Consider the following 12,195-nt stretch of genomic DNA (forward strand, 5'->3'; position numbering starts at 1 on the left):
GGAAGCCTCTCCGCTGGATTAAACTACCTAATCTATACTTCCACGTGATCGGCTCGCCCGGCCCCGCCCCGATACAGCGGGACCGAAGTCGCAGTCCCGATTAACAAATAAGTTGTCAATCCGCTCCAGCAAAGTCGTCATGCATATTTATCGTTGAGCATTTGCCGGGACTCGCTTGCTGTTGCAACTTGTTGCGTCGTTTTCACCATGGCCTCAAGAAGCAACCCCTCGTACCTCATTATCGGCGCTGGCGTCTTTGGTGTGTCAACTGCCTATCACCTCATCCAGAAGTATCCCAATGCATCGGTGACTCTGGTGGACCGGGATGCATATGACGCCGAGTCTCGCGTGGCTGCATCATGGGATTGGAACAAGGTGGTTCGCGCTGACTACGACGACAAAGTCTACTGTAGACTGGCTCTGGAGGCTCAAGACATTTTCAAATCGGATCCCCTTTGGCAGCCTTATTTCACCCAGACTGGCGTCTACTGGACATGCCGCAGCAACTACGCCCAAAACGTCATCACCATCCACAAGGAACTCGGCCGCAATGACGATATCATTGCCCTGCCTGTCGCTGAGGCCCGAAAGCTTTACAGCGGATTGTTTGACAATGCTGACTATACCGGCGTCAAGGAGGTTCTCGTGAACAGGGCCAGTGGCTGGGCCGCTGCTGGAGATGCTCTTCGAGCAGTCACGAAAAGGTGCTTGGAATTGGGCGTCAAGTACGTGACGGCTGAGGTCGCCAGTCTGGAATTCGATGGTCACGGTTCTTGCACTGGTGTCCAGACGAGATCTGGAGAGACCCTGTCGGCCACGCATGTCATTGTCGCTGCTGGCGCTTTCACGCCCACTTTGCTAGAGTGGAGCGCTGCGAAGAGCGGCAACGCAGGTCTTCGGGCTGAAGAGCGAATTCTGGCTGCCGGCATTGCGACCGGAATGGCACAGCTCAATGAGGAGCAGTACAAGAAGTTCAAGGACATGCCCGTTGGCTTCCAGGGCTACACACCTGATGAGGGTAAATCTCTGGGTATAATTGCATGAATTCCGCTAACTGTCGACAGGCAAGCCCTTCATTGGTAGTCTTCCACCTACCAAGGACGGAGAGCTCAAGTGGTGGGGATCCAAGATTTTCACAAACACTCGAGAGGTGTTGCCTGGCCGTCACATCTCGTCTCCGCCGCCTTCGCACGACTACAACCAGTGGAAGGTCCCTGGACCTCTCAAGCAAGACATTGTCGAGTCCAGGAATCTGTGGTACGGACCCGAGAGTGCGAGTTGGGAGATGAAAAAACACCGAATTTGCTGGTGAGTACATCCTCAATCATAATAAGATGGCAAAAAATAAGACGTAGCTAACACTCAAAAGGGACGCTTTCACCACCACCTCGGACTTTATCATTTCTCCTCACTCGGCCTCCAAGGGACTCTACGTCGCCACTTGCGGTTCGTTCCACGGCTTCAAGTTCTTCCCCGTGCTTGGCAAGTACATCACACAAATGCTTGAGGGCGAGTTGGCGCCTGAATTGGTGGAGAAGTGGGCTTGGGATAGACAGCGACCTGATTCCTCCCAAAACGTCGAGTACCCGAATTCTGAGATGAGGCATCTCTTGGGGCCTACCGCGAAGCTGTAGCGGAGATTGGAAGGGCTTCTAAAGCCGGGTTGAGTGTGTGATCACAGTGAAGGCGCAGAACTATATATATATTTTTGCTTTGCAGCAGGGCATTCCCTATTCTGCATTCCCTATTCTTTAACATTAGAGCAAGTGCAAGGCATGATATATCCTTTGCTACAGCTACCGTAAAGCTGTTTATGCTTACGGTATATTAGAAGAAGTAAAGGAAGCTCCTTGGAAACCTGAGCAAACCTCTGCACTGACTGACCGTCACCAATATCACCAGACCAGGAGGTACATGCCTGAGACACGTAGAGAGCCAACCAAGGCACGTCTCCGGACCAAAGGACCACCACTAGCGAATGCGTTTCACAATGGCCCACGAACCCAGCCACCTAGACCCGAACGTTGCGCACCGCATTGCCGGGTCTCAGGCTAGGTAGGACAGAAACGTTGCACAAGGCAACCATGCATGCAAGAATGCACTACCCGGGCCAAGGCGCAGTGGCCTTCAACGCAGAGATGACAATAGTCAAGTCAAGAAGGAAGTGATGGTGGTGTGTGTGTAGATGTGTATGTATTTCTCTTCAGATGCCATATGTCCCGAGGTATCATAGTCATTCATAAAACCCAAACCCAAATCCAAATCCCATCGAAATCCAATCCAAACCATCCCAACCAGAACCAGTCCATATTCCATGCGGTGTGACAGAAAAAGTCTATGAACAAACATGCTTTGTGCAAATATGAAATGAAAAACAAAACCCGAGACCACCAACCCATGAAGATCGTGAAACAAGAAATAGTAGTGACAAAGCCCCCCCGGAAATAAAAATAGACAAAATAAATGAAAAGTATTTGTGTTTCACGAATTTTCGCAACGCCTTCCAGGAAAAAAATAAATATGTGCGCGCGTGTGGCGTTCGACCCTTAAGGATATGAGGGCGTGTTTTTCTTCAAGTCGTTCCTCCCAGGGAATTAATCGTTGCAATGCGGACCAAAAAAAAAAACAAAACAATCGTAAAGAGATCCTCCGGATGTGTGGTCGAAATATTAAGATAGGGCGAAAAAGTGTCCATTGGCCGTAGGTGGATAGATCACCGGCTCAAGAGAAATGCAAGTCCAGATGGAAGAAGTGATCCGGTCCAATGGTAAATAAAAGAATAGGTGAGGTAAGAGGAGAGTTTTGTGGCCGAGTCCCAAGAATCATCAAAAGGGGGAGGTAGGAGAAGTCGGTCCAGCGAGAGAGAAACGAAATTAAACGGCGAGAATGTACAACCCCAGGCCAGAGGGTGTCGTGAAGCTGCGTTAATGGGGAGAAAGAGAGAAGAAGTTCTCAGCAGACCAGGATGGGTTGCCCTGTCAGAGTATCTGCAATAGGGACGGGGGGCTCGGTGCAGAATGGCTGTGGGGCAAAAATCATCTTGCAGTCCGGCACCTGGTCGGAAGGTGTGGTCCACACAGTGTCCATATCCGAGTAGTCCTCGGTGAGGGCGGATGCATCAGACACAGCAGACTCGGAGAAGTCAGAGTAGTGGGAGGAGTCCGAGGAAGAAGCAGACGAAGGCTGAGCATCCAGGGGCTGATCCACAGGGCCCGTAAATGGCATCTGGGGCTGAGACAGGAAGTCGGTCGGGGCAGCAGTCGGGTTCGACACCCACGGGGCCATGGGGTTCTCCGTGAAGCGCGGGCAATCCACAATGAGCTGGCGCAGCTCGGCAATGGTAATCCGCTTACTGGGGTCGCATTCAAAGATACGGCTCAGGATGCAGACCATGTCCGTGGACAGGGGCAGGATGGACTTGAGGAAGAAGGGGTCCTTGAGGTAAGCCCGGAAGGTGGCATCTTCCATTGAGGCGCGCTTCCATGGGTTGCGACCGCAGGTCAGGTTGACCAGCATCACGCCCAGGCTCCAGACGTCGTTGGCAGCAGAGGCATAGCACGACATCGGGCGCGGGTTGGACTGTTGGCATTCTGCATTCAACGCAAGCGATTAGCGTCCTCTCTTCCACATGTGGAGCAGAAACACATACCTGGCGACATGTAGAAGGTCGACCCACATCCGAAGTCTGAGGTGAAATAATCCGTGGTGGCCAGCCCAAAGTCGGCGAGCTTGACCGTCATTCCTTGGTCAGTTACCAGCACATTCTCTGGCTTGAGGTCCCGGTGGTAGATTCCCATGTTATGGCAGAACTGCACGGCGTCCAGTAGCTGGAGGAATACCCGCTTGACCAAGGGGTCGTTGCCGACGAAGTTACCTTTGTCGGTGATGCTGGAGAACAGGTCTCCCTCCGGGCAGAACTCCATGACGACGTAAGTGCAGTCCACGGAATCCATGATGCGGACCAGGGAAACCACATTGGGGTGTGCGCTGGCCAGGTGGTGCAGCTTGATCTCATGTTGCTGGAACTTGAGCTGGCGGGGATCCAGGCCAGCTTTGTTGAGGGCCTTGACGGCGTACAGGACGTTGGTGTGGATGTCCACGGCCGTGTAGACCACGCCGTAGGCCCCGACACCCAGGATGCCAGTGAGCTCCAGCCGGTTGGCCAGGAGATATCCTAATCGGTCCTCTGGCGCACAGCGATGGGGGGTGGGTGATGGAGGAGGTGTAGGGAGCATGGTCGGAAACATTTTGTGTTGGCGTCTGCACACTCCCGGATGGGAAGGCAGTTTAATGAGAGAGGGAGAGGGAGAGGAAGGATCCAGATCCAGGGAGTAGAACAATAGGGTCCAAAATCCACGGCAATAATAATCCAAGTTAGGAATCCATTCCACGGCGGGAGATAGGGGAGAGAGAGAGAGCGCGCGGGCTGTGGCTCGCCTAAGAGGAGGAAAGAGGAAAAGGAGAAAAAAAGAAGTAGGGGAAGAAAGAAAGGAGTGAAGACTGAAGCTGAAGCGAAGAAAGTGCAGCAGGGAAAGTAGAAGAAGAAACTCAGGAGGCTGCTATACGAGACCAACAACAATAATAATAATAATCCTCGTTGTTAGCCTCGTGGGGCGGGCCACCACCCAGTCAATGATGCGTCGAGTCGCGTGGTTGGGGACGGGCCAGCGTGGCGTGGGCGCGGCTGCACCAATCACCGGGGCGCCCAGCTGTGGCAATAGGCCTGGGGGGAGGTGGGTAGGGAGTGCTTGCCACTCACCCGCTCTGCTGATTTCACCGTCTTTTCGAAAGTGAGGCGACGGTGGAGGGCCGCTCTGGCCCTCCATTGCCCCGTTGAGCTCGAACCGGTGGATCCGGGCGCGGCCTCGCTGCGTGCTGACTGGTGCCTTGCACTGGTCATGGCGCACGCACCCGGATCCTTTCCTGGCGCGAGGGAGGTCTGGACTATGGACCTCAAACAACAGGGCTGTGCTGGACCGTGCTGCACACTACTCCCTTGTCCTTCCTTTACTTTCTCCACTTGCGTCATGCTGCACCACTCAACGGCCGGTCGCACACGAGTCAACCGCCGGTGAGGTCGAGCAGATCAGGTGACTGGATGGATCACATCGGCGTCGTCGGGCCTTCTCCTGAATGATATGCCGGTGCACACCGCCAGAAGAACCGTCACACACTCCCAGTGCCACCGCCTCAACTCTATCCTCCACCCGGCACGGAGTCCTAGGACTGGCCCCGTCGCGATCTTGACCCACTTGATGGAAGACAGAGTTCATGGCATCGTTGACTTTTGATGCTTGCGGATGTGCCGGCCTGGCTCTTGCCACGGGCAACTCTACTAGGAGGTGTGACTGTTATGCGATGCGTGGCAACGGCCAGAGCGAGGCCCAAAAAGGCAAAAACACCTGCCCCTGGGATCCACGGTCGGCGTACTGGATGATTGGTCTGGATCCTGCCTTCCAGAAGTCTCTATACATCACCACCGTTGAGGAGAATGTCACGACCACTGTCCACAGGGCCACGCCTTACTGGATACCTCCTATGTAATGAGTAGCCACCTTGCCGAGTACATACAGACAGACCGGGGCACAAGACAAAGAAAACCGCGCAGCAACAGCATCCTCATCCACCGTTCTGTACTCCCTCCCTCTTTTGCCGCCACGCCACCACTAGCCTACCCGTAGTACATGATTGATTACGATTGTCCAGGGGGGTCAGGTCGTACGTGCACCACAGGCAATAATAATCAAGCAGAACACGAAACAGGAGTCCAGAAGAATAATCAGGGAGGCCAGTCCAATCGGGAGCTATCCTCCCACCCGAAATCCCAGGTTCGGTCCTCATTTGCTCCCACTGCGTTGGTATCACATCACATTGTGAAGTAAGTTATTATTATTGTGGTCCGGGGGCGGGGGAACAAAGAAAGCCTGAGAATAGGCAAGTGCCAGGGGTTGGGTGGAATACCCGACTGCTGGATGGCGGTGTCGCAGGCCGATGGCCATTCCTGCGCTGATTATTCGCTGGGCCGTGGTGTTTTGATTAAATCTCTCCACCCGATCGACTGGACAACCCTCAGATTGGGGGCTGGTTCCATGGGTGGAAGCTCGACGTCAGTGGAGGAGATGGTGATCTAGAACCCTTGGGAGAATGGCTGACGCCTCTGAGTGACTAAGTCAGATCTGGCAGTCACCCCATTGAGTCAGTCTGTGACTGCGAAACACGAAATCAGGTTTCAGCTGCCGGGCATGATTGGCCGGTCTCGGGACTTCTCCCTGGACGCCGCGGGCCCAGCAAGGGTGGGTGAGGGTGGATGAAAGTGGAGGGCTGGGATGGAAGGGAGGTGGCGAGAGGGAATTATAACCTGATCGCCTAGTCGGAGTGATGAAGTCACCAAAACGTCCTATAATGAATCCGTTCGAACTTCCATCTCCACACATTTTGGCCACCACCCGGGCGTTGTGAACTCACCCCCGCCTTGCTCCTCTGGCCCCCGGGCGTAGACGAACTCTAATGGTAGCCTGCATGTACAATATACATGTGGTATAAGCTTTCTTGGTAGCAGTAGCGGGGGGCGATAGAGCATGAACATGGCAATGATAGAGTAGGCCACTTCTAACTGTGTGAATAGGTGAATAGGTAGATAGAACGGGCCACTCTTAACTATGTGAATAGGTGAATAGTATGGGGATACAATTCTCAGATGTAAACCAACTCCCCCTCCACTCAAACGCCAGGAGGAAACAAAAGACACCCACCCCCTCCGTCTAAACCTTGCGCGCCAGGAATGGATGCTTCAGCGCATCTGTGGGTGTGATCCGCTTCTCGGGATTGAGGGTCAAGCACCGGTCCAAGAACTCCACAAACAGAGCCAGATCCTTGGCCTCGCCGTCCTCCATCCCTCGCGTGCCCTTGCCCATCAGCCTCGTCTTGAGGTCGCGCGTGGGTTTTTTGAAGTCCACGATGCGCGTGACAGGCCGCCCGGTGATCTTGTCTTGCTCGGTGCTGTGGAAATTGAGCATGTCGTCGAAGTGGAGGTGCGCCAGAGAGCCGCGCCGGAGGAGCTTCGGCGGGTACTTGCCCCGGCATTCCATGATCGAGCGGAGCATCTGGTTGTTGTTTCGGCCAGTAAAGAGGATCTTGCCCGTGTACAGCTCGAAGAGCGTGCATCCGATGGACCAGACGTCGATCGCGTAGTCGTATGGAATGCCCAGGATGATCTCCGGGGCCCGGTAGAATCGACTGACGAGGTATGGCGTGATTTCGTTCTCCGAGGCTGGGGATGCAGACCCCAGATCGCAGACCTTCAGCACGTTGCGCTGCTCGTTCACGAGAAGGTTGTCTGGTTTCAAATCAGCGTGCAGAATATTGCACTTGCGCATAAGGCTCAGGCCAAGAAAGATCTGCTGAGCATAGGCTCGTATCGCACGCAGATTCAGGCCGACGTCTCGTCCAAACTTCTTCAGAACCTCGCGCAGATTCATGCTCAGGTTCTCAAACACCATGCACAAATGACCCTTGTGGTCGAAATACCGCTCGAACTTGATGAGATGTTTCTTGTCGTCGGGATCGGCCTCGTGGAGTTGCTCCAAGATTCCAATCTCTTTCATACCGGCCTTGCGCATTGTATCGTTCTGCCGGATGATCTTGACAGCCACCAAAGCCCCCGTCTTCGAGTCGGTTGCGCGCACAACTGACGAGAACATTCCCTTGCCGAGGTTCTGCTGGACGTGGTATCGGCCGTTGATCAGCTCTCCAAGTCGCACTTTATAGTACCCTTCGTGGTCATCCCAGTTGTCCATCATGCTGATATCCAACTCTTTGGGCTGGGGTACCGCAGACATCGCTGACGCATGCGCGGGTTGCTCGTCATGTGTGTCCTCCGCAAACATGTCGTCGTCGTCTTCGGCGAACATATCATACGGGTCCTTTGCTTTTGGCGGGGGTGGTGGTGCCGATTGCTCCGCCGGTGCATCTGGGAGGAGGAGATCCTGCTTCACGGTTTGGGTTTCATCGTACGCTGCGGATGAGAGGTCCCCTTCCCTGCTACCATCAAGTTTCTCCCTCTCTTCCTTCATATCAAGAGTCGGGTCGTAATCAGCTGCAGAAGGTTCGTCTTTATCAACGCCGTTCACAGGAGCGTTGGAGTTAACCAGGTCGGTATCTTTTCCAATCTTGAAATCAGAAAAGGACTCCGCAGGAGTTTGAGATGGGGAACGATGGGGAGAATCTATAGAAGCAACGAGATCAGCGCAATTCAAATACGACAATATAGAAAACTCACCCAACGGGCTCTGTGCACTAAGAACTTCGGTGCCGGGCGTGGACGAATCCGTCTCGCCGTCGCCGATGTGCAGGGCTTTCAGTTGTAACGGGTTCGCTTGCCCTCGATACTTGGCCCGAATGGCCTCTCGGCGTTTGCGACGGGCTTCCAATGCAGCAGCCTCATCAACTGGTTCGGAGAGCTCCGGCTCTTCAGCGCTTTCTCCTGCGACCGAGGTGTCCGTTCTGTTGAAACAGTTAGCCCACTCGCCTCTTATGGCAAGACGCAGAAAAAAAACATACTCATCGGTCACGCGGGCGTGGAGCGAAGAGGCTTTGCCAACCTGATTCTCCCGAGTTTCAGCACCAAGCTTTGAATTCCGAGCGGTGACCGCTGGCGTTCGTCCCTCGTTCACTAACTGTTCTCCTGCTAGAGGCGCTGCACCCACAACTAGTTCATCACCCGTGTACTGCTTCGGCTTCCTCGTTTCACGGTACGGCGATCTGCTGCGAGTGCGCTGCCGCTTGTCTCTGCGTCGATCGTAGTCATCGGAATACCGCAATCCGCCACCGTGATTCTCCTCGCGATCGTAGTCGTAGTAAGATTTCGGCCGCCGGGTCCCTCGGTCATAGGGTCTGTCATCGTGTCTGCGGCGCGGCGGCGGTGGAGGCTCATGGCGCGAGGGTCGACCGTCGTAGTGATGATCATAGTCATCCTCGCGTCTGCGCTTGTAACCTCTGGAGTCCCGGTAGGGGGAGCGGGATCTCGAGCGAGATCTCGTCTTCGACCGCCGGCGGCGTGGCGAGCGACTGCTCCTCAGCGACGCGGGGGATCTGGGCGCAGAGGAAGTACTAGCTCTGGTTGGACGGTCAACAACGCTGGTGCCATTAAGAGGAGGTTGTGACGTAGTTGCCTTCATCTCCGAACCTGATTCGATGATCTCGCCCTCAGAAGGGGTCGATGGAGACCTCGACCTGTCGTGCGACATGGCTTCTGGTCTTTGTATTCTGGTGTTGGCTCTTGCACTGAGTTCGGCCTTTGGAGGAGGCCCTTTGAGAGTGATTACCACTCGGTTAGCGTGGGCTCCAAGACAATAAAACGAAGCTTTGCAAAAGGATTGTTGAAAGTCCAACCGGCTTTGAGAGGCCTGCCTTCGCACCACAGCCTTGATCTATCGCTTCAGCACATGTCTCGTGAAAGTCCAGTGGAAGGTGGTGGGGGACTGGACAGAAGGAGTCCAGCGCGCGACAGTATAGGATTGAGAGTGACGAGAAGTGTGAGTTTGACCTCGGCGAAGAGGAAGGAATGAATCCCTGAGAGGGAAGGCGGTCAGCCGGGATGGTCTATGATAAGCCCCGCGCCTTCAACTATTTTTTTCTCTCTCTCTGCAAAACGTCCAAACACCGATCTTTTCCTTGTGTTCATCGATTTCCACTTATCAAAAATGGGTGGCCAAAGCAGAGAAGGTATGCAGGTTTTATGCCCCCCCTGAGACAAGCAGTCACAGCAGTTTGACTCACCACCCCTGCCACAGGCGGCAAGGTCAAGCCCCTGAAGTCGGCCAAGAAGGAGAAGAAGGACCTGGATGAGGATGATATTGCCCACCGCGAGAAGCTGAAGGCCGGTATGTGGTTCTGGACGTGGTGCAACCTAACTCCTTCACTGACAAGGCAACAGAGGCCAAGGCAAAGAAGGAGATGGCCGAGATGGCCAAGGGCAAGAAGGGCCCGCTGAACACCGGTCAGCAGGGTATCAAGAAGTCGGGCAAGAAATAGAGAATACTGTTACGACTCAACGAGCCATGTTCAACGACAGGGGGTGTTTCTGATCTACCCGAGCAATACCAATCAATCTAGGGTGGTGTCCACCTCACTTCAATATCTACAGATGTTTGCATTCGCATAGTCCAAATGACAAGGAAAGTTATGTTCACATAAAATCGTCAATGGGGAGCACATGAAAGGGAACGAAGAGGGTATCATCATCCATGCCTTGTAACGTCAAACCGAGGAGGAAATGAAAATGCGCAGCATCCAACTTCAACAGAAAGAGGATGTTTCGGTCGAGGTGTCATGAAACAAATAAAGCACAAAAGGCCTCACTTAACTGGTGACGCGCTTAATCCAGAGACAACTGCCATCACCCGCGTTCTCGGTTTCATCCAAGCGTCGCCAAGCCCGAGCGACTTTCAGGCCGATCTCATGTTCCTCGCGCTTGAGATCTGCAATCTCATTCTCAATGCTGGACACGGTCTTCTTGACCTCGGCTTTGGCTGCCAGGTCATAGGCAATGGAACTGGGTTGAATGACCTGGGTCAACTCATGGACCATGGTCTCCAGATTGTGTCTGCGCCGCTGGATGTCGGTCCGTCTCGCTTCCAATGATGCAATGCGTTTTTCGGGCGTCTGCTCGCCGATGGCTTCAGCCGGCTGCGGCTGCTCTGGGCCACTTTGAGACGGGGTAGGCTTGCGCACGGGCTTTTTCGAACTCGGCATGCCGCCGGGGACGGGGCGTGTTCGGGCCATGACCGAGGGGAAGTCGTCTGTAGACTGGGTATCGAAGTTGCCGCTGTCCCGCGGGCTTTGAGTCTGGCTGCCGATCTCCGTTGCCGTGTAGGTCGTGGCACTGAAGCGGCTCCTGGGCTCATCGGAGATCATCATGTTCGCAATCGCAGCTTCGAATTGGGGATCAGGTTCATACTGTTGCTGCTGTCGTGGAGTGTGACGGCCGCTGCTAGCTGTTTCCGCTGTCGCTGGTCGCTGGATTCGCTGCGGCGGGGCACCACCAGTGATCGTTGTCGTCACGGACGGAGTGAATCCGATGCTACTCAGCTGGGGACTGGCGTCTGTGGCGCTGGCACGTTTCCAGCTGGCGAGGTGCGTATGAGAAGAGGATCTGTTTCTGGGTTCTGCTGGCGGGGGAGGGGGTTCGTTCTTGGAGAAAGTGCTGATTCGGCTTCGAGCCTCGGCGAGCTTCTTCTTGGGATGGAACTGTTCTCTGCCCCAACTGAAAAGACTCGACCCGGTGGATTTGTGGAATGTAGTGTTGGTTGGATTCACCTGGCCCGCTTTGCCTGCGTCGTTGTTGGTCGGCTCGCCCGAGTAAACGTCCCAGCGAGTGGGCTGGTCGCGTTTGACTAGTCGGATAGGCTTCTCTGCAGGCGGCGGGGGAACTGGTTTCGCGGCAAGAGGGGTGTTCTGGGAGACTTTGCGCTCGTGAAAGAATGGAGGTGCTGTTTCTTCGATGGGCGAGATGCTGACGCTGCTTCGGTGGTCGGTAGGATACAAGTTGGGCGACACCAAGGGCGAAACGTCCGAGTGTCGTCTGGTCATGTCATCATGCGCTGGCAGTGACGAACCACTGGCGATCGTCAGACACATCCCCGCCAGATATTTATAGTGGTGGTCCGACTTACTTGGGCAGAGACGGTAGATCCTTGACAGAGGGAAACCTGTTCTCCACGGCTGCCCTATCGACCAATGTGGGGTTGCCAATGGACGGATTCTTCGAGCGATGGAATGGACCTTTGGACCACATGTTGACCTGTCCGGTAGATGGCCGTCAGAAGGCCGTTGTCGATCGCTGCGGGGTGGAATTGGAGAATGTGATGGCTTACAGAGATAGGATGCGAGAAAGGAAAGAACAGAAGACAGGAGCAGAAGAAGGAAGCGCTCAGGCCCAAGTTCAAAACGAAGGGGGCTAGCAGGCAGATGCAAGGATGCAAGATAGTGTAGACCTAATCAACGCTATGTTTGGGCCTTGTTTCATCATCACGTGGGACGATGTCATGCCTTCTCCGCAGACTCCGACTGGTCTTCCTCATCGGCGTCGACAACCACCACACCACACAACGCCCTCCATGGCATCCCCCGGTATGTACACTGATTGAATGTCTGACGTCCACCCAACCACTCATCCAACTAACACGCTCATCCTCA

At 54.5% G+C, this 12,195-nt stretch overlaps 7 protein-coding genes across 7 annotated transcripts; 3 read left to right on the forward strand and 4 right to left on the reverse strand.

The window, feature by feature from the left end:
• Nucleotides 1-207: 207 nt before the first annotated feature.
• N7510_011048 (NAD(P)/FAD-dependent oxidoreductase) lies at nt 208-1,634 on the forward strand (the record flags this gene model as incomplete). The annotated part of the gene is made up of 3 exons (XM_056982973.1): nt 208-1,018; nt 1,065-1,308; nt 1,370-1,634. 3 exons carry the CDS (start codon nt 208-210, stop codon nt 1,632-1,634), a joined length of 1,320 nt encoding a protein of 439 aa, XP_056828467.1.
• A 1,318-nt stretch (nt 1,635-2,952) lies between these two features.
• On the reverse strand, nt 2,953-4,247 carry N7510_011049 (serine/threonine-protein kinase; the record flags this gene model as incomplete). The annotated part of the gene is made up of 2 exons (XM_056982974.1): nt 2,953-3,590; nt 3,650-4,247. The coding sequence occupies 2 exons, from the start codon at nt 4,245-4,247 to the stop codon at nt 2,953-2,955; spliced, it is 1,236 nt and encodes a 411-aa protein (XP_056828468.1).
• Nucleotides 4,248-4,693: 446 nt separating this feature from the next.
• On the reverse strand, nt 4,694-5,029 carry N7510_011050 (uncharacterized protein; the record flags this gene model as incomplete). The annotated part of the gene is made up of 1 exon (XM_056982975.1): nt 4,694-5,029. The coding sequence occupies one exon, from the start codon at nt 5,027-5,029 to the stop codon at nt 4,694-4,696; it is 336 nt and encodes a 111-aa protein (XP_056828469.1).
• A 242-nt stretch (nt 5,030-5,271) lies between these two features.
• N7510_011051 (uncharacterized protein) lies at nt 5,272-5,544 on the forward strand (the record flags this gene model as incomplete). Its single annotated transcript, XM_056982976.1, has 1 exon — nt 5,272-5,544. The coding sequence occupies one exon, from the start codon at nt 5,272-5,274 to the stop codon at nt 5,542-5,544; it is 273 nt and encodes a 90-aa protein (XP_056828470.1).
• Nucleotides 5,545-6,761: 1,217 nt separating this feature from the next.
• Nucleotides 6,762-9,245, reverse strand: N7510_011052 (putative serine/threonine protein kinase (Prp4); the record flags this gene model as incomplete). Its single annotated transcript, XM_056982977.1, has 3 exons — nt 6,762-8,224; nt 8,279-8,502; nt 8,560-9,245. The coding sequence occupies 3 exons, from the start codon at nt 9,243-9,245 to the stop codon at nt 6,762-6,764; spliced, it is 2,373 nt and encodes a 790-aa protein (XP_056828471.1).
• Nucleotides 9,246-9,701: 456 nt separating this feature from the next.
• Nucleotides 9,702-10,032, forward strand: N7510_011053 (translation machinery-associated protein 7; the record flags this gene model as incomplete). The annotated part of the gene is made up of 3 exons (XM_056982978.1): nt 9,702-9,723; nt 9,792-9,881; nt 9,935-10,032. 3 exons carry the CDS (start codon nt 9,702-9,704, stop codon nt 10,030-10,032), a joined length of 210 nt encoding a protein of 69 aa, XP_056828472.1.
• A 327-nt stretch (nt 10,033-10,359) lies between these two features.
• On the reverse strand, nt 10,360-11,794 carry N7510_011054 (uncharacterized protein; the record flags this gene model as incomplete). The annotated part of the gene is made up of 2 exons (XM_056982979.1): nt 10,360-11,617; nt 11,673-11,794. 2 exons carry the CDS (start codon nt 11,792-11,794, stop codon nt 10,360-10,362), a joined length of 1,380 nt encoding a protein of 459 aa, XP_056828473.1.
• Nucleotides 11,795-12,195: the final 401 nt, after the last annotated feature.

The sequence above is a fragment of the Penicillium lagena genome, assembly GCF_028827675.1.
Source record: "Penicillium lagena strain IBT 129212 chromosome Unknown utg000008l_segment0_segment0, whole genome shotgun sequence".
Classification (NCBI taxonomy): Eukaryota; Fungi; Ascomycota; class Eurotiomycetes; order Eurotiales; family Aspergillaceae; genus Penicillium; species Penicillium lagena.